We start from the raw sequence: 21,170 nt of genomic DNA, 5'->3' as shown, positions 1-21,170 counted from the left end.
ATTAAAAGTACACCTGATATAGTACTTTGTGTGAAATTGGTGTTCTCTTTGCTGCCCCTAAAATTTGTTGTCTGCCCCCTGCTTGTCCGCAACCCCAGTTTGGGAAACCCTGATTCAAAAGATGCTTTTAAAAATATATTTTGAATTTTTTTTTTATCAGTCATCAGTCATTTTTTTTTTATCAGTCAATTTTTGGACATCCTGTATACTAAATTGGTTTATGTTTAAAATAGAATAGATATGAAATCTAATGTATGTATATTTGATATTTCATATTCAAAATGATTGATGGAAATTTTCATGTATTTTGAACAGTGGATTCATAGGAATTTTCCTAATTAAACCATAAACAATGTTATTCACTAATTTTATCATTCACTATTTATCATTTTGATCACTTGATGTAAAGTAGGCGAACAAAATTAGTTACCTCTATATTGGTACACAACTACACACACTTCTGGAGCACCAGTTTTATCATTTTATTAGTGAAGTTACTTTCATAATGAGTAGATCAATATGCTGTTGAATGTATTTGCTGCCTAACTATGCTTTCTGATAAATGAGCTTCATTTGCATTGGCTTTTAGTTTTTTCAGTTTTTTAACATTTTTTATATTCATTAAATATTGATTTTTACTTTTTTTGGTTACTTAGGTGCTCAAATAAGAATGACTTTTTGTGAGTTTTAATAGTACAAGGATTGGATAATTGTGTGAAAAATTTACTTTCAATTTTGAGAAGTCTCTTTTTTAGTATTTTAGGTAAATGTTAGGCGCTTTCTTATTGAGCTTAGCCTCCCACATTTCAAAGTGTTACTTTTGTTACAATAAGCAAGGGCTTTTCTCCATAAAGCGAAACTTGAGAATATTTGCTTCGAGAAAATGAGGAAAACATATGTATTTGATTTTTAAACTTCTGTTTTTTCTTTATCGAAATATTTTAACCTATATGGCCTTAAGCTATAAATAAGTACCGGCTTTTTTTGGTAATATTTTGAGATAATTTTTTTGTCAAAATCTCCATATTCACTTTTTTGTCTTGAAACTCAAAAACTGTTCCCTTTTATTATATTTTATTTTCATATAATCGTCTGTTCCACGACTTTTTTTTTATTCTATATGGAGCACTCGAAATTTATCTTATATTTGATCATAAGCTTATTAAATATTTGTTCAGGTGCTTATTGGGTACTCCTGTAGCATGTGTACCAGGTTAGGCCATAATTTCATCCTGATTTTCCTTATTTTAGTGTTATTACGAGTTCGGAGACTATCTGTGTTAGCCAAGTGAATATAACCCCTGCCTTTCAGTTCCTTTACACAACTTGATGTAAAAAAGGCGAACAAAATTAGTTACCTCCATATTGGTACACACACACTTCTAGGGCCGCTTAATGTACTTTCTACACAATGATTTTCCATGTCTTGTCCCTGTTTAAGCGGCCAAGATAGGTGAGGATCTACCGTACCTTTCACTTCTGCATTGTCCACCCAATTTGTTACATCCTGGGGGAGATGTTGTATACATGGGTTAAACCCAAAATCCATAACCTGCAATGCCAACTTTTCGAAAATTTCAAATTAATAACGGAATTATGATGTAAATGGTATCACTATACTACTATATTGATGTGAATGTAGAATCCCCCCCTCCCCCCCATATTTCTGCCTCCATTGCGTCATTGTAGTGTCAAATTTTATATTGTCATTATATCGGTTAATGTCCACCCTTCTTGAGATCTCAGATACATCAATAATGATCTGTGTAAAACGTAATTCCTTAAATAATCACAATAGTGTATTTGATATCTTTTTATTAAAAAAAGATATCGGAATGGATGATACGACAGAAGTAGTTAGTTCGCTTTATCCTTGGTATCTTACCAATTTTTTAAAGATAAAAAACAAACTAAAAACAATGCAGGTTAAAAAAACAACAAAACAAAACTTAAGTATGTATTTTAAAATAACCACATCAAATATTTCAAGTCATTTAAATGAAACGACTCTAACTCGTCATCATGTAACCACCAGTAGGGGGTGTTGCTGGGTTCCAACCCCCTTCTTTTGCATTGTGAAAAAACACATTTTTTTGCGTTCCCAAAGTATGTGCACTAAGATGTCGCACAACCTGAACCCTAACCTGGTACAACTACTATGTTCAGGTTGTGCGACATCTTGGTGCACATACTTCTGGAGGTCTTATTTTTTTGTATCATACATAACAGTTCTTATCAAAATAGCTTAATAAAACACTTTTTGGACCTTTAATATCATTGAAAAAAAACTATTTCCAGGATTCTGCAAGACTTGCTAGCTGTTTTGGCATAATTTGGCAATTAGAAATTTCAGATTCCCTGTTTCAAAATTCCTGGCTGAGTGAATTTGACTCGACTCTGAACTTATTCATGACTCGGGATTTCAGAGCTCTGTGCAAAACAGGGATTCATAACAAAAACATTTTCTTACAAGAGACTCACGGCGCGAATTCTTCCTTTTAATTTTATCAAAATGTTCCTTTTCTGAATATTTGATTTGATTCTTATTATTTTACCACTCATTTTACTGACATATTTATCTTTTATTCTGCTGTATTATTATTACTGTATCTGTATTCCATTTCGCTTCTGTCAATTTTTTAGTTCAATTGTTCTTTGACTGTGAACCTATTTATTACATTTAGAAAATAAGTAATTCTAATGGTTTTTTGAGTAGAATAAAATTGACAGAATTTCGCTTGCTCAACCGGAACCAAGAAAATGTTGAATAAAAGTACAAGGGTAAGTTGATTACATTTTTATACAATTTTGTCCTCAAAGCAAGGTCTCTACTTCTTAATTAAAGGTGTGACAGTAGGTAGAACAATTTTCTCTGAATTTGGATTTATAGAGGAATAACAAGTTTGTTTCAAACCGAGGTCACGGACTCCCGGGCCCTCAATTGAAATCGGAAAAAGAATACTTACCGAAGAATTGCAAATTGCAACGCCCATTTGTGGCAAGATCTATATATAGACTTATCTTTGTGCAGAGTGTCAACAGATTAAAATAATCCTGTATACACAATTTTCAGTATCCTTATTTCCTGAAGTTTTATCCATGAACTAGTTACTTGTTGTATGTTGATAGATATTTGTCTGTCTGTCTGTTTGTCTGTCTGCCTATTAGATGCCGTGATATCTCACGAAAGCGAGATTGAATCTACTCCAGATTTTGCATGTGCATATATCATATGTCGGACCAGAAGCCTATTGATTTTGGATGAATTATGTCGTATAATTAGCGAGTTATTAATTAATTAGTGATGGGACACAATGGGTCATTATGGAGTAAGAACGCTCTTTTGGGGGATCCCCTAACTTTCGAGCGATGAGTCTTCTTGTTTTTATTTTATTCATATTTACAATATCTGTTTTTTTATGAATCAAATCTCTGACAAAAATTGATTCATTTTTAATTTTTGAAATTGTAATCACTTCTCTTAATAGATTGGAAGAGGCTTCCAAAAGAAAGTTGCAGGGTATGTATGTTTTTTCCTTCGAGACCTCTACTTACCTTCACTCTAGCTCAGAGCGGTGGTTTTCAAACTTTATGAAAAATTATGCATAACGGTCCCATTTCAAGTTTTCTGATGACTCGCGGTCCACTGAAGAAATGAAAGCAAAAAGCAACATGATATATTAAGCATTCATCTATTGAATGACATTAAAACAGTTCAATGAGATGGCGCCTGCTTGGCCTTCCACTGGTTCTTCTACCTTGGGTTCTGTTTTGGATATTGCAACTCTCATAATTGTGTCTCACGTCCATTCTGTTTCAACATTTTGTTTTAATAGCGAGTAACGTAGAACGCTGCTCTAAGAAATGAATAGAGACAAACTTTGTATTTCTAATCAAGTTTTCTTCTGCAGAGATCATCGGATAATCAGATTCAAATGTGCAATGAACAACACAATAGCTGATGTATTGAGACAAAGACCTGGATGGGTGGAATCTAAAGAGTAAGTTTATTCATTTACAGCATTAGATACTGAGAAGTAAAAGAAACTCATCTTTTAGCAAAGTTATTGACAACCTTTGAAATGCCAAGAGCTCTTGAAAGGTTCCATTACATTTGAACCGACGTACATTTTAACCTACGTCAATTGCACCTGCATACTATTGCACCTATAGAACTTTTTTTTTTTTTTACGAATATTCGAACCCATACTAACCTTAACCCTTGGGTTTTAGCACCCGCATATAGATTGAACCCGCGGATATACACAAGGGTTCAAATGTACGTGGGTTCAAAAGTACGGTCACCCTTTTGAAACTATGTACCTGCATACTATCGCGCCTATGAAACTTTTTTTTTTGTTTTACGGATATTTGAACCGGTACTAACCTTAACCCTTGGGTTTTAGCACCCGCATATAGATTGAACCCGCGAATATACACATGGGTTCAAATGTACGTGGGTTCAAAAGTACGGTCACCTTTTTTTTTGTAGAACCAAGGCAAGGATGGTTCATCGCATCTCCCTTCACTCTGAAATAGATTATTTTTTATTTTACGTGTTATTTTACGTTACTGTTTGTATACTTTCTTATTTTCGGTATGTGGAAAAATAAATTACTGATTCTCTTCTTTATTATAAATGAGTTGTCATCCTAACACAGCATACTTGAACTACTTAAAAACTTTTTCGTTATCTTGTGCACCGAGACTTTAATGAATATTTTGATAATTTCTTTGTATTTCCTGGCATGTCTGCGCTTGCTTATGACATAAGAGCCTTGAGTAGGTTTCCTTCAATTTTTAATTAAGCAACCATAAGAAATTAAAAACGATAATGTTCATAAACTTCTAAGTTTGAATGGAATTTAAAAAAAATTATTTTGAGAAAATAAGCAAAAATATATTTTTGTGATTTGTTAACTTCTGTAACTTTTAATATTGCTTCAAACAAGGATTACCTGCCTGCTAAGAAGAAACTTTTTTCTTTGTAATATTTCAAATGAAAATTTCCTTATTTTAGTTCTATTAAAAGTTCGGGGATTGTCTGTGTTAGCCAAGTGAATATACCAACTGACGATAGGTTTCAGTCCCTTTACACAACTTGATGTAAAGTAGGCGAACAAAACTAGTTACCTTTACATTGGTACACACACTTCTGGAGCGCCAAATATTCTTACAAAGGACATTTTTATTTCCATATTTCTATCAGAGGAGAAGACTGGGATTTCTACTGGTGTGATGTCGGATGGCTGAGAGAGAATTTCGATCATATTTATATGGAAGAGCACGTCAGAATTTGCCATTTCAGGAATCATTATGAGGTTAGTATGGCCTGAACACATGAACTTCTGTTAGTTTATGATTGTATTCAAAAGTTCAATAATCTTGGACATTTGCACAACATGTTATGTCACGCTAAAACGTATTTTATAACTTGGGTTCTCTCTTTTTGGTCTCGTTGTATCTATCATAACCCAGAATACTTCAGCAAATGTAATTTACGTTCAAAAACCATGCTGATCTGTATGTGCATTTTGTGCTTATTCATCGTTTTCATTCTCTACAGCGAGTCTATTATGTATTTTTTGTTTTCAGTTAACAAGAAAGAATCTGATGGTGAAAAACTTGAAAAGATTAAGAAAGCAGTTAGAGAGAGAATCCAAATCAGAAGCTTTAAAGTGAGTATTCATTCTTGTCTGCCAAAACCTTCCAAAAATTTAAGATCAATTTTGACTTTGGCCCCAAACTCCAAAAAATTTGAAAAACAATTATTTGACTTCAATTTCAATAGAACATGCAAAACTCAGGACTTCACAGCACTGTTATGTAGTCATGTGTGAGAAGATCACTAGTTGACGCTCCAGAAGTGTGTGTACCAATATGAAGGCCAGCAGTTACATGAACCACCCTACGGCGGCGAGGAGTCCAGCAATCCTCTTGCACATAACCATCCCCGTTATTTGCGCTGTTATATAATTATGTGCGAAAGGATTGCTGGAATCCTCGCCGCCATAGAGTTATTATTGCTGGCCGGTTACGGCGAACACGAACAGGTCCATGGTTCCGAAAACAAATGCTAATCCCATATCCTACATGAAATGGTAACTGGACAAGAGGTCGTAGGTTGCCATATGATTAAGCCGTTTTATTGGCTTTCCTCTCCCCCTGTTTAAATATGTAATTCTATCCTATCCTAAATATTTTCATACTCGACTATGCGAAAAAAACCATGGTTTGCCATATCATCAAGATATCTTGGCAGCTTACTTCTCCCTGTCATAAATGTTGTATCTCTAAAAAGAAGCACTGTATAGCTAGGGATTAGGATAGGATTAAAATATTAATCTCGGAGGAAAGAAAAGTCGATGAGACTTCTCAATCATTTGGCAAACCACATCTGGTTACCAGTCTATGGCGGGTATGTGATTAGATAGTCAGTTTGTCACATGGACTTGATGGTGGAGGAAGTGGTAACGAATCAACGTTTACATGAACAATCCTTCAGCGGCAAGGAGTCCAGCACTTCTTTCGTATATAATTATCTCAGCATGGGATTTGAACATACGAACCAACACGGGGTAATCAGAGTTGCGGTGGAAAGCATATTAACCACTTGTGTGTGCACAATGTGCCACTACAAGGGATTTAATGAAATCTATAACGAACTGTACCTCTTCAACTCTCAAAGGTTGAAAATGAAGCTAAACCAACAATCTTTTTCTTTTAGATGTGAATTCTTTCCAACCACGTATGAGTTACCAGTGAGTATATGCGTCTGTAATTAAAAAAATATTACTGTTTTTATGCTGTGAAAGTTTTTATTATCGATTCATTGCTTTTGCTTGAACAAATTTCCAGACCCGGCTTGGACCGACAACCGAACTAGAGGCTGTGGTTCATCACATGATTGAGCCGTATTATCCGCTTGGAATAAATATTTAAACCCTATCCTAACGTGCAAGATAGAATGTTAGTTCTATTACCAATTGGTTCTATTACGAGTGATAGCCAAGTGAATATACTCTGCCCATAGGTTTCAGTCTCTTTACACAACTTGATGTAAAATAGGTGAACAAAATTAGTCACCTTTCTATTGGTACACAGTTGCACACACTCCTGTAGCACTGATGCTTGTGTATTAGTGGCTTCATGTGCAGAGTCTTGGCTTTATCGTAATCAGTATCATACATTTCAGAGTGAATATCATATATTTGTTGAAGAATTCAAGAAAAATCCTGGAACTGTCTGGATCATGAAACCTGTGAGTAAATTACCTGACCATTTGACAATCCCTAATTTTAAGTTTTTTTCTTCGTGAGAATGTTTCAAAGAATGCTCATGTGCATTCACCGAAAAGTAAAAAAGACTCATCACTGGGTAAAGATACATTGCCCCAATGATGAGACAACAGAAACCTGTACCATGCGAATTTGAAGTGGTGATTTACACAATTTTTTGGGTACAAATAAAATTTTGGAAAAAAATAGTATTAGTGGAAACTAAGCCACTTTAGGGCATTAGGTGTCTAGACCAGATAATTTTCTATTTGAATTACATTCCTTATTTAGATTTTTCTTATTTTAGTTCTATTTTGAGTTCGCGAACTGTCTGTGTTAGCCAAGTGAATATACCCCTGCCCATAGGTTTCAATTTCCTTTACACAACTTGATGTAAAGTAGGTGAATAAAATTAGTTACCTCCATATTGGTACACATACTTCTGGAGCGCCCATGTTTCAACATAAGCCATCATTTATGGGAAACAAATTTGACCCTTCACCACACAAAAAAGCGTGTTTAGTAATTCGCGTATCAACAACAAGCCTTTAATAACATCAATCAATTATATAACAATGCCGTACTGACGTAATTTTCATTCAAAACTCTCAGATTTCAAATCTTAAGCTTTGTTGCTTTCTCATGTTACCACAGGTTGCCAAATCACAGGGGAAAGGAATATTCTTGTTCAGAAGATTAAAGGACATTACTGATTGGAAAAAGGTGATTTTATTGGATAGTTTTTTATTATTTATTCTGGGAGAAGAAAACTGATAAGACGGGACAATCATTTAATGTCCCCATATCAACCTTTTTCTCGGTTTTTCAGGCAGGTATGGGAAGAGCCGATCGTTCCAGATTTTGGACTGGGATTGCTCAGTGGTTACCGTTCATTTTTCAAAAAATGTTGTAGCGGTTTTCGATGGTTTATCATTGTTTTTACAAGACTTTTTTAGTTTTTTTTTTAAAGGTGTTTCCGTCATTGAGCTGGTTTTCCATTCAAAGTCTGAAACAATGTTCACCAAAGTAAATTATTAGAGGTGTTCAGAAATCAACAATATATCCATACTGATTTTAATTTATCGATATCATATATTGTTTTGGCCATCGCAGATGTATTAAATGAAGGAAAATTAATTAAACAATTACTGATTAAACCAGAAACCTGGTTGAGATATATTGAGAACTGCCATAATAACACAATTGAAATTGTAAAGGGACTTAATGGACACTCTGTATGTTTTCATTTTCTTAACACAGTTTTTTCTGTCCAAGTGCCGGCCCATACCCTGCTTTCACAAATTATATAAATCCACCAATTTCTGATTCTTCATCAGGAAGGATACAGAGTGAATGGCGATGAACGAAAAGAAGAAACAAAAGACGTTGAAACCTACATTGTGCAAAGATATCTGGAAAACCCTTATTTGATCGGAGGAAGAAAATTTGATTTGAGAGTTTACGTTCTTGTTCAGTCGGTGAGTAGCTTTGGCCTCATGCAATTAGTGGGATATAGTTTTTTAAAATCATTTTTAGGGTGTAAAGCCACTAATATGACTTGAACACATATTGATTCTCATTCACCCCTTTCTCTTCAAATAAGGCTTAGTTCATGCAGACACTGATATGTAATGATATATTATTTGGAAGTTCTGGAATCTTTCCGATTCGGCATTGCCAACCCGATTTATTGCACCCTAGATTAGACAAACGATGGTTTGTACCTGAGATTCGCTACCTAAGAAGCGAACACAGCCTAGCACATAAGTTCCCAACCAGGGGGGCACAGAGCAGTTGGAGTGGGTCACAATGCTAGGCGCAAAACTGATTTTACCCTTCCCTTGACAATAAAACTTTCCATTTGCACTCATTTAGCAATGAGTGCTAAAAGCTTCTGGAATGAGGCCACAAGACATAAAAAGTTGGGAACCACTGGCCTATTGCTTCAGCCATCAGGCCATAAATGCTTATTAACTTTAAAAAATTCATTCATAAATAACTTTTTCTTATTTCAGTATGTTCCTCTCAAAGCCTGGTTGTACAGAGATGGATTCGCTCGCTTCTCAAACACGAGGTTTTCATTGGATAGCATCGATGATAGTTGTATCCTTTTCAAACTATTTAGTTAATCTGTTAAGTTAACACTCTAAAAATTTGGGGATTTAAGATCATTACCGGTACTTAAAATTAGGATTGGGTTTACATGTTTATCCTAGGGGAGAGGGGAGCCAATACAATTTCTCAATCTTATGGTGAACCACAACCTCTTCTGATTAACAGTCGTTAGCCAGTATTTGCTTTCAGATACATGGACTTGATATTTTATCCTTCATTACGATTTATTATAAATTTTTTCTCCTTGACAAATATAATTTATGGAAACTCAGATGTTCATCTCACAAATGTTGCAATTCAGAAGACAGCTCCAGACTATGACCCGGAGAAGGTATGAGTATGTACTAAAAGTAAGCATTACTTAAAAATTGCATGTTTGTTATTACCAAATATTCTCGCATATAAGCTGAGCTTATGACAAAAAAAACGAGATTCTAAACTAAGGGGTTTGCTAAACTGCGAATTTTCATAAATTCACCGTTTTAGGGCTGTTTTTAAAGGGGCGGCTTATATGCAAGTTTTAATAAATTCATCTTATAGGGGTACAACCTATATGCGAGGAAATACGTAATTGAGAATTTGACATGAAAAATTTGCAATGAAGTGTAACATATCAATATAATCATTACTCAATTAATATGTCATTATCCAGACTGGTAACGTTTTGATTTTGGAATTTGAAAATAGGTACTCATAAAAGACTACAGTAATTATTTCTCTTTTCTGTAATTTTGAATGCCAAGGCTTCTTTGAAATGAGTTTTTACCTCTGATCTGTTTTATTTACTTCAGGGTTGCAAATGGTCTTTACAGCAACTTCGAACTTACCTAACTGCTAAACATGGACATGAAGCGGTAATTTACTCTTCTTGATTTTGTATTATTTTTTGAATTTTTCAAATTTGATTAGTTTAATTATCATAGAAATTATCTTAGAAAAGGCAGACCAAATTCCACATTCTTCAATACGTTTTCGATGGTTGTTGAATGGAAAATAGGCCACTAAAAGTTTTTGTTTAATAATGAGGCTGAGCATGTTAATTTAAGGATAGACCATTCAAATGGCGATTGGGACCATATATCCACCTCTATTTTCAGTCTGCCATCTACCATCCATACCATTCAAATTATAGTACTCTCGAAGTATGTGAACCAAGATGGCAGACACCGGAACGTAGTATGTGTACCAGGTTAGGGTTAGGCCATAATTTTATTCCAACTCTCCTTATTTTAGTTCTATTACGAGTTCGGGGACTATTCAAATGACTCCCATAATATTTGTACCTAAAATTATGGCCTAACCCTAACCTGGTGCACATACTACGTTCCGGTATCCGCCATCTTGGTTCACATAATTCGGAAGTACCCAAATTATTTTACAACTATAAATACTCAGAGGCACACTAAATTTTTTTCAACTCGAATTTTATCTATCGTACACTTTATTTTTTTATTATCAGGTAGAGAATGTTTTCAGACAAATGAACGAAATTTTCATCAAAACTTTACAAAGTGTACAGAAGAATATAATCAATGATAAACATTGTTTTGAGTTGTATGGCTATGATATCTTACTCGACTCTTATTTGAAACTGTAAGTGTTTTTTATTTATGCAGAATCTACTACAGGGAGTCCTCGGCTTACGACGGTCGCGCCTTACGCTGTTTCGAGGTTACGAACGCGCATTCCATAACGCTGTTTCGAGGTTACGAACGCACTCCATAAAAAATATAAAAGATAATACTGTACTGTACAGTATTTGCTTTTATTCATGTGATATGAAATTGTTTTCTGTTTTTTTATTAAAGTACTTTTTGGCATTATTTGTACATTTTATTACAGTACCATACTTTACAATACAGTACCATATGTGTAGAGTAATTTATGTACTGTACAGTATAATGTTCCGACTTACACTGAAATTTGGGTTACACCGTGTCTTGAGAACGGAACAACGTCGTAAGTCGAGGAATCCCTGTATTTATTTTTTGCAATATAGTAATGGCACAGGGGTGCACCCAGGGTGGGGTTGCGGGTCAGAACCCCTTCCTTTTGGAATGTAAAAAAGCATTTCTCTGTATCATAGTTGTCTATTTTTCGTAGCTTGAACGCATTTTAGACCCCAACGACTCTTGAAAACCCATGTTTTCCGGCCTGCTAGCTGTTACAGTTTAACTTGGCAATTAGAAATTTTAGAATCCCCCCTGTTTTAAAAATTTCTGAGTACGTCCCTGTAATGCCATTTCTTCCGATAATAGAGGGAAATCGTTTAGCGAAAACAGGACACAGGTTCCAAAACCTTTCAAGCTTGTGATGTCATCACTTTCTGTTATGCAAGTAACGATGCATTCAAAGAAAAAACTTTCACGAATCGTGAATTTGCTGCCACATAATTCTGTTCACAATATCCAATATCGAAATAATTGAAAATAGGATTTTAAACGCTTGGTTCCAAATTACTTTGAAACGATTACAATGAGTCTGTCTGTTAATTTTTAGAGACAGATGTTATGTATGGCGAGGTTTTGTTTGCTCTCCTGATTCTATCATCATACTTTCCCATCTTTCCAGGTGGCTTCTTGAAGTGAATGCGTCACCATCTCTCACAGCCAGTAACCAGGAAGATTATGATTTAAAGTTCGGACTTTTAGAAGACACTATCAATATTATTGATATGGAAGGAAGGTGAATTACAATTTTTATTGTGGCAAACCCATTGAACAGTATGGAGGCTTGATTGTTTTAATTGTGCACTAAAACAGAGCACACTCAGAGAAGGTTGTAAATATTCCTGAGTGAGTCTGAGTGACTTTCCTTTGAGCAAATTCTCTCTGTATTGAGTAATTTCATAGTTAATTACTTTGTGTGAAATAGATTTATCGGTACAACTGTAGTATGTGAACCAAGATGGCAGACACCGGAACGTAGTATGTGTACCAGGTTGGGCGATGATTTCAGGTACCGAACATATACATATACTAAGGATAGTCCCTTAATTCATTTGGTTAGTCCCCGAATTCGTAATAGAACCAAAATTGGAATAAAATTATGGCTTATCCCCAACCTGGTACACATACTACATTCCGAGTCCTCCATCTTGGTTCACATACTTTTGGAGTGCTGATTAAGCTGTTATGCTCTGGGTGAGGGCACTGATAACCAAACACACTCGCATTTAGAAAGCTGTAAAGCGTTTACTCCAACCAGTCCCGTGCCTCACTATCAGTCTTGCAATTCACGAATGAAAGTGAACACGCGAATTCTCAAATAATAATGGTAATCCGATGAAAGACAATGGTTTGTCATATGATTAAGTTATCTGGTACTCCCGTGTGTGTACCAGGTTAGGGTTAGATAAATTTTATTCTGATTTTCCTTTTTTTAGTTCTATTACGCATTCGGGGACTGCCTGTGTTAGCCAAGTGTATATACCCCTTGTCTATAGGTTTCAGTCCCTTTACTCAACTTGATGTAAAATAGATGAACAAAATTAATTACCTCCATATTGGTACACATATTTATGGAGCGCCAGCTATCTTACCTTCCTTGGATTAATTTTCATATGGTGCATATTTCAGTCATTCTCTCTAAACAAGGCCATGTATAAGCAGTGACTGACGATTTATAGCACCCTGAGTGAGGTGATGAACTTGGAATTTGAACCTGAGATGTGTAACCTACGATGCCAACACAGTTAAGTCTCACACCTTAACCACTATGCCTATAAATATCTGAATATTTCTTCTCCCACTCTTTCAGATTCACTGGTAAAGAGAAAAGAGCTGGAGGTTTTGATTTGATGTGGAATGATGGTCCTGTGTATGCAGATGAAGGGGGAATGGACAGCATGGGTGGCCCTGCGTATGCTACAAACACTTTCTTAGGTTAGTCACTGTTGCAATATCGACTTCTTGAAATGAGCATTTACTCAGAGGCATAAGCACTAGATTGTCAGATATAGTCACTTCTGAGGGGTTTACGTAGGAATGATTATGCCTTAAAAAATTTCTGAACTTTTGGATTTTACTATTTGACTCAAAGCGGAGTGGGAGACCTTACTCACGGGTGGAAACGAATGACACTCGGCAGTTGAATTAGGTATGGGATTCGTCGTCCATTGCTGTCTATCCTGCTCGCATGTACAGGCTCGAATCCTGTAGGGCAGGGGTCGGCAACCTTTTGTCGCTGGCGGGCCAAGATTAAAGGTTGCAAGTCATTGGCGGGCCGCACATATTTTTAGAATGTTAAAAATCGAATGGATTGCCGATGAATCACATTTTATCACAAAGATCAGAAGTTAAATTTTAAGCAGCGCGCGAAGACTGACAATTTGAATATTTTTTGCGCCATTAAACCATTTGCACTCAGCATCAACTTTTCTGCGTTTTGTTGTCATTTGTTTAAATTATAATTAAATTATAGGCTCATTAAATGAGTAATTGTGAATTACATACTTGTTATGTTATAATATAATTTAGTCTACACGTAAATTCTTTTGCGTAAAGAATATAATCGACAAAACAGCTATAATTTATTACTATAATTCAGTGAAGGTCGCGGGCCGGATTATATTGCTCCGCGGGCCGTAGGTTGCCAACCCCTGCTGTAGGGGATGATCATGCCCAGCAGGATTGCAAAGCTTCCGTCTCCCGAAAAAAAAACTATAAAAATTCTTTTCCAATACCTGATGTAACTGTACTTATAGAAAGCAGTCAACTTTCATCCAATTTTCATCTTATGCAGTTCATATCTCTAATGGTATTTTAGATGCAGAATGCATCTTGGAACAATATTTTCATTAAGCTTTTCACATTGCTGTTCCTAAGATGTTGGGGAACTACAGTCTCACAAACAAAAAATCTAATGCAATATACCAGAGTTAATCACAAGCTGTACCATTGTTGTATAAAATTCTCAAACAATTAATTTCATTTAGGTTGCCACAATGACAGAAAACGTCAGTTGGTTCAACTCTTCAGATCCTTGCAGTCAAAGAAAACAGCATCAGTTACATGAACAATGCACCTTGCCAACAGACTGTGATACCGGCATGACACAAAGACGATATTAAGTATTATTGGCAATTCATTGGTCAACTGTAACTTTGCTCGTAGATGATGTCTTTTCTGAATGAGTACGTGTGACCTCGTTTCAAGCAGATTTTCATAAAAATTTTCGGTGCTCCCTAATTATGTGCATCAAGATGGCGCACGACCTGAACATAGTATGTGTACCAGGTTAGGGTTCAGGTTGTGCGACATCTTGGTACACATACTATGGGAGCGCCAACATTTCAATCTAAAAATAATGTTACCATTTAAAGGGGATTTATCCCAACTTTGTGGCACAGAGCGGGATATCTGATCAAAAGGTCAGGTCGCTATGCTGCCATTCATTCATGAGTTAGTTATGCATCAGATTTTTTACTGTTTACTTTTTCACATTTCATGTTTTGTTATGTTTTTTAAAAATAAAGTTTATAATTTGGTATATTTATGGTTTTAGATCAGGATTTTAGTTTCGAATTGATAGTAAATCTAGAGAGAGCATTCTCAGCTTTGGCAAATAAATGCAAGTATAGATAATTATAAATAAACTATAAAATATACTTATACCTATACTAATTCAAGTTCGCGATCAAGATTTAATCAGAAAGAAATGACAAACCTTGATTTTGTCAGAATTGAATTTTATGAAATTTGATATCAAGCACTTTGGTTTGATTCTTAAATAGTTTGGCACAATGGGCTGCGTGAATTGAGTAAAATTTCCTCGTTCCAAAATACTTGAGAGTATGTCATCCCTACATTTTTATAGGACTAGCGGTTACTTGAACCACCCTACTGCAGCGTGAAGTCCCGCAATCACACATAACGAGATGCGAACCTGCGAACCCACGCAGGGTAATCGGAGGTCTAGTGTTATAGCTCAGGGTGGTCCAAGGCCGCAAAAGCTTTGGAGGAGGTCTCGTGGGCCGCAGTCGAAGAAAACCCAAAAGTGATCAAAACATCGCGAGTTTACTCACTTTGAATATATTTGGGAATGCTAGTTTATCGTTCTAATCAGTTTTTTAAGGAAACTATATAAAGCCTTAAGTAATTTAAAATTGCTCCCCGATAAATATTGTGGTCTTTTCTCGTCTTTGGTCTTGTAATTTCGCTTAAAATTATAATCTTTCGTGACAGATATCACTTGAAAACACAGTTGTTGTAGTTAGGTAAATACGTTTTCTCTCAGTTTACCTCGGTAACTTTTTTTATCTACACTCATTGTATGACGAATTGTCATATTTGAAAATAATTATTACTCGAAGCGTGAGCAGGCCTAGTGCTACTGTCAAAAACAAGCTCGGACCCGAATAATAATAAAAAACAGGATCGCGCGGCGCTGCTAAGTCAACTACTTATGCGGCTCGTCACTGCTGTCACATGGCCAGCGCTTAGAAATAGAGGAATGTTTAGACTAGAATAAAAGCACAAAACGTACTTTTCAAATGAGGATTTACTTGACGCGAGCTCATCTCATCTTGGTCCTGTCTGCACAAGACAATTCAATCACCTTTCTCACCGATCACGGGACGTGATTCCTATATAGCCACCGTTTTGACGTTTATAGATACAACCAATGACATGTTGTTATAGGATAGGATTTACATATTTATCCTGGGGGAGAGAGGAAAGCCGATAAGACGGCTTATCCATATGGCGAACCACGGCCTCTCGTCCGGTTACCGTTCCAAGTCGGGTATGGGATTAGTTATATTGTTTGTTTTCGGAAGCATGGACTTGGTGGTGGAGGAAGCCGTAACCGACCAGCGGTTACGTGAACCACAAAACGACGGCGAGGAGTCCAGCAATCATCTCGCACATAACCATCCCTGCATGGGATTCGAACCTGCAAACCCACGCAGAGTAATTAGAGGTGCGGTGGCGAGCGTATTCCTAACGCTTAGCCCGTTGAGCCACACCGCCGCGCCGTATATGTCATTGATACAGCAATGAAATTTCGTGATTCTAACAAACATCAATCCCGACAGCGGGATTAGGAAATGGACTATCACCAGCTGGAATAGTTTAAAAATAAATCGAAATTGTTCTGCTAATGAATGCAAATATCTGTCAATGGTTTAGTAGTGAACGCTAAAATTGTTCTGCGGGCGCACCGAATGTGTCGGCGGGTCGCATGCGGCCGCGGCCGCAGTTTGGACCACCCTGCTCATCGGATTGTTTTTAACATATTGTTTGGAATGCCTCAATGACTGCGATATTTTTCCTGTTAGTATTTGGTCGTAAAAAGCTTCAACTATGGCGCAGGAAACACAATATTTCTCAGCATCGAAAAGAGCAGAAGTATACCTCCTAAAAGAATCATTTGGAATAGGAAACCAAGGTATAGGAAACCAATAGGAAACCAAGGTATTATTCGCTGTATAATTAAGATATTTATTCTAAATTACTGCTTAGTTCCTAAACAATTAATATTTGAAATCATGGACAAGAAAATTGATGAACTCAAACACAAGTTGGACCTGATGGAAGCAAGGATCACCAATAACCTAAAAATCGATATCAAAGCCATTGTTGAAGAAAGCATTAAAGACCTGCGCCAGCATGTACGTTTATTAATGAATCCTGCCACAATCCTTCACCCCGAATACAACACACAAGCCCTTAGTGATAAATAATATTAAATGTAAACAACAACAGACTCTTTAAGACATTTTAACATAGAATGATTAGAAATAGCATTACGCGCTCGAAGAGTGCGACTGGAAAAAGGGTTACACGCATGAGCGAGTTGATTAGGGTGTTACATGTAATAATGTAAGGAGAACACAAAAAAATGGCGTTACCATTTTCTCCTTGTCGAGAAAAAAAAATATATTTTAATATAGTACACAATATAATATGTCATTATGAAAAAACACCTTAATATCTAACTCAGGGGTCGGGAACCTTTTTGGTGAAGAGAGCCATGAAAAGCACATATTTTCGATTGCATTTCTGTGCGAGCCATATATATTTTCTTCCCTTAATCAGGCCTGAAAATTTTACCCAAAAGTCAACACATTATGACACTGCATGTTGTCGCTGAGGGCCTTGAACGGCTGCTCACATGCAGCACAAGTTGAAACCTACGATACTCCTCAGTGTCATCACCCTTCTTATGTTTAGGCATCTCAGTATTTTAAAAACTAGCTTCGCTAGTCCGATTTACATATGACAAATATTGTAACCATTACGTACAAACGGACGATGAGCTTTTCTCTATTGCTCCGCGACTTTATCGATTTTTGATGTCACAATATGTTCCAGAATCCCCTAGTTTTGTCACAATGCCTGTCTGGTAATTCTCTCGCAATTTGGCTATAAAAGAGTTTGAAATCTCGTAACAATAGTAAGCTTAGCCTTAGAATATTAGGTTTCCTGGGAGCCATATGCCGTCACCAAAAGAGCCATACATGGCTCGCGAGCCATGGGTTCCCGACCACTGATCTAACTGCTAGAGTGAGTAGACTGCCCACATCTAGATGTCTTGATCGGGTATTATTCTGACCCTTATGATCTCAGACATTCTAACTAAGTATAACATCTTTCAAACGAAACGGTTTTCTTTTTGTTCTGGTTGATCTTTGGAGTAGAAGATGTACTTCATCTTGACCGGGGAATTCTGCTATTGCTGGTTGTAGGTTTGGATCTACGTCTTGCAATTCATTATGTTTGTTGATTTTTTCAGGTATATCATGCGAAGATACAGGGACAATATCTGGTGGCTCATCGGGAATAATTGTAGGCTTGTCCTCCATTGCGGGTTCACAAGTGAGGGGTTGATGTTCGTGGTCACGCGTGTAATGCTCTATTTATGATTCTTCGTCGTCACTTGAATTAGGTCGGACATTTTCCGTTGTATGCCAATCATTTGCTACTTTGTAGCATTCACTTCGTTTAACTTTGTAAGAATTCTGTCTCAGTTGTGATCCAACAAATTTACGTACCGAGCACCAATCGTTGTCAACAGCGGTTACTAGATAACGATCCCTCGAACATGCTTTACGTCCATCTGTTCATAAGGTATACCAGATCTCCAATTTGAATTGGGGCCTCTTTAGGCAGTCTTCCGCTGGGAGAATCCGCTGGCAGACTTCCGCCTTCGTCTTTTCACTGTACTGGTGGTTTTCCGTGCGGTTATTATGTTGTAGGATTATCATTTTGCGATTGTCTATTGGTAGTTGTAAATTTGTAAATTGATCACGCTGTGTCCATATTTCCCTTGCAGATAACCCCTGGTTACGAAGTCTAGAATTTAGCCGCGAAATGTCAATAGAAAGTGTTACATCAGAAATTCCATATCTCATGGGATTGTGGCGTGATATTTCATTTTGGACTTCTTGGATAGCTTTTTCGGCAATTGGGTTTTTGTTCACGTTTTCAGTTCTTCCAATTTGCACGGAAAATCTAAAATTCTCCGAAATATTGTCTTTGGTTAGAGCAAGAAATCCCGGGGCAGGGTCAGTTCGTATAACTGCAAATGGTCCATCTTATGGACGAATGTCCAAACCAAGTTTTAAAATAGCGTCGCGTAAAGTGCTCGCCCGCTCATTTTCTATAATACAGGCTTTGGTGTATGATGAAACAGATTCTCTCATCACAAAAAAGTATTGTTTGTTAAAACGGAAAACGTCGGCGGCAAATTCAATTCCAATTGCAGGAGGAGGGTCATTAGTTGATTGTGGAATTATGAAAGAAGGAAATTTCTTCAACGATGCGCACTGGTGGCAGGATTCAGTCACCGTTTTTATGATTTTGTCTGCATTTAACGCGAAAAAAGTATCGATTAAAGGATTTTCGTAGTTGATGGAATATTGGATTTTTTAACTTTAAATGAAGTGAAGTTAATAATCCCGGTAATATATTGATCGGAACCACGATTCGTTCTTTTGTGGAGCGGAAGGGTTGAGAATGTTTCACTACAAGTAATCCGTCTCTGGATATGGAAGCGACTTGTACATACCGTTTAACATTCTTGACGTTGGTTAATTTTTTTGGTGGACGGGTTCCCTGTGTCAAATGTGAATGAACTCTGTGTAACTCTTGGCATTCCATTTGTATAACTTTCCAGGTGGGCCTATTGGTATACGTTAATCTACTTGACCCCGACACAATATCTTCAATATTAAAGGAAGACAAACAGGTGAGTCCTCTATTTGGTTGACAAATACGCAAATTTGGTTCATGACAGGTGGGTGCATTACGACTCAAAAAATCGCTAGGCAGGTTTTCAGAGCCAGCGAGATGTAAAATATTGCATTGGAATTGGCTAACAACGGAAAGGAATGTATACACTCTGGCGCTGCTACTAAATTCTCCACTACAGAACTTTCCAAATGCCTGCACACACGGCTTACTATCAGTTAAAACAAATGCTTTATATTTTGACTGAATTATATAGAGAGAAAAATGTTTCACGGCAGACGCAATACATCGCTTCAATTTCGCATGGGATCCAGATATGTTGCCTCTTGCGCAGCTTTGTGCTGTAGAACCCGGCGAGTAAAGTTTTATCATTACGGGATACATATAAGGTTGCACCTATTCCATAGTTTTACGGTTACTATCCACAAGCGATCGTCTTCAGTTGGTAAAGTTATCACTTTATGATTCGACAAATGTTTTTGGCAAGAGCGAAAGAATCTAGTAAAGTATCGTCCCAAACCAATTTTTTCTTAGATAAGCGTCCGTCCGTCGGTTTCTGCAACTTATCTAGCTTACATGCGCAATTTGGGATTACGCGGCTCAAAACTTATATGCGCCAAGAAATGAAAGCATACCTTTAACCGTTGTGGGTGGATCGCATGTTGGATAGAGTTGCGATTCGATGGGGGGTAGCGGAGATTGTACATTGAGACCAAATCCATCCTAAGATTCTTGTGGATTTCGGTGCAATGATAGTCTTTTTCGCCGATAGTGAAATGCGACATGCTTTTAGTGCTTTCAAAAAGTCTGACCAATTCTGTTAAAGTTCCTCAACGGAATTTCCACCGCAATATAAATCGTCTGCAATCTTGCAGACGGTACCTTTATAAGGGAAATCTCCTAATATGCGAGACATTAATTATTCCAAAGCTGTTTCAGATCCCGGCATACCCATGGCGGTTCTTGTATAAACTCGTACGCCACGATATGAGGTAACCACTCCGCAATATTTCATTGATGTCTTAGAAAGTGGTATTTGATAAAATGCGTTTGTCAAATCTGTTAATATGATGTACTTCCAGCGTGCAATGTTTCGCAATGTGTTATCACTATCAGGCATGAGTGACGGCTGAGGTTTGCTATATCTTCCAACCTCCGAAAACGCAGTAACTAAGCGAAATCCGCCGTTCGGCTTCCGTACCAAAAATGAGGGATTGAGATATTCAACATTGACGCCAATAGCTTCTGGTTTCCTAAAAACCCCAACTGCTTATAGCTCATCGAATTTATCTTGAAGTTCCCCTAGTCTATCTCTGGAATATTGGGGAACATGTCCTTTACGCTGAGGCGGTTGTACAGGACCCATATTTACAACAGCTTCAAATGGCCCAACAGCGCCCTTATAACCATACGGGGGTTGGATCAAACACAGAGTCGTATTCTTTATGGAGCTCAGTAAATACGTCTGTTATGTTTTAATCCATAATTTGGTCTGGGTTAACAGAGATGGTCGACGAATGCAGTACAAGATCAGATTTGGACTGGCGAACTCGAGCTAAAGTCTTCAGCGAAATGTTGTTCAAGT

At 36.9% G+C, this 21,170-nt stretch overlaps 1 protein-coding gene across 1 annotated transcript; it reads left to right on the top strand.

Annotated features, from left to right (window-relative positions):
- The first annotated feature begins 179 nt into the window (after nt 1-179).
- LOC120340617 (putative tubulin polyglutamylase TTLL9) lies at nt 180-14,884 on the top strand. The gene is made up of 16 exons (XM_078120184.1): nt 180-2,781; nt 3,489-3,520; nt 3,912-4,001; nt 5,210-5,321; nt 5,596-5,678; nt 6,728-6,761; nt 7,196-7,261; nt 7,932-8,000; nt 8,615-8,755; nt 9,293-9,380; nt 9,665-9,723; nt 10,184-10,246; nt 10,852-10,985; nt 11,964-12,077; nt 13,152-13,276; nt 14,329-14,884. The coding sequence occupies exons 1-16, from the start codon at nt 2,761-2,763 to the stop codon at nt 14,406-14,408; spliced, it is 1,311 nt and encodes a 436-aa protein (XP_077976310.1). The 5' UTR covers nt 180-2,760; the 3' UTR covers nt 14,409-14,884.
- Nucleotides 14,885-21,170: the final 6,286 nt, after the last annotated feature.

The sequence above is a fragment of the Styela clava genome, chromosome 14 (genome assembly GCF_964204865.1).
Source record: "Styela clava chromosome 14, kaStyClav1.hap1.2, whole genome shotgun sequence".
NCBI lineage: Eukaryota > Metazoa > Chordata > Ascidiacea > Stolidobranchia > Styelidae > Styela > Styela clava.
This window is presented reverse-complemented; position numbering and strand designations above follow the sequence as displayed.

Excerpts from the sequence above, each read along its gene's own strand:
- LOC120340617 (XM_078120184.1), top strand. The coding sequence starts at position 2,761 with ATGTTGAATAAAAGTACAAGG. Across the intron at positions 5,322-5,595 it reads ATTTCAGGAATCATTATGAG|TTAACAAGAAAGAATCTGAT; the intron begins GTTAGTATGGCC and ends TTTTGTTTTCAG. Across the intron at positions 13,277-14,328 it reads TGCTACAAACACTTTCTTAG|GTTGCCACAATGACAGAAAA; the intron begins GTTAGTCACTGT and ends AATTTCATTTAG.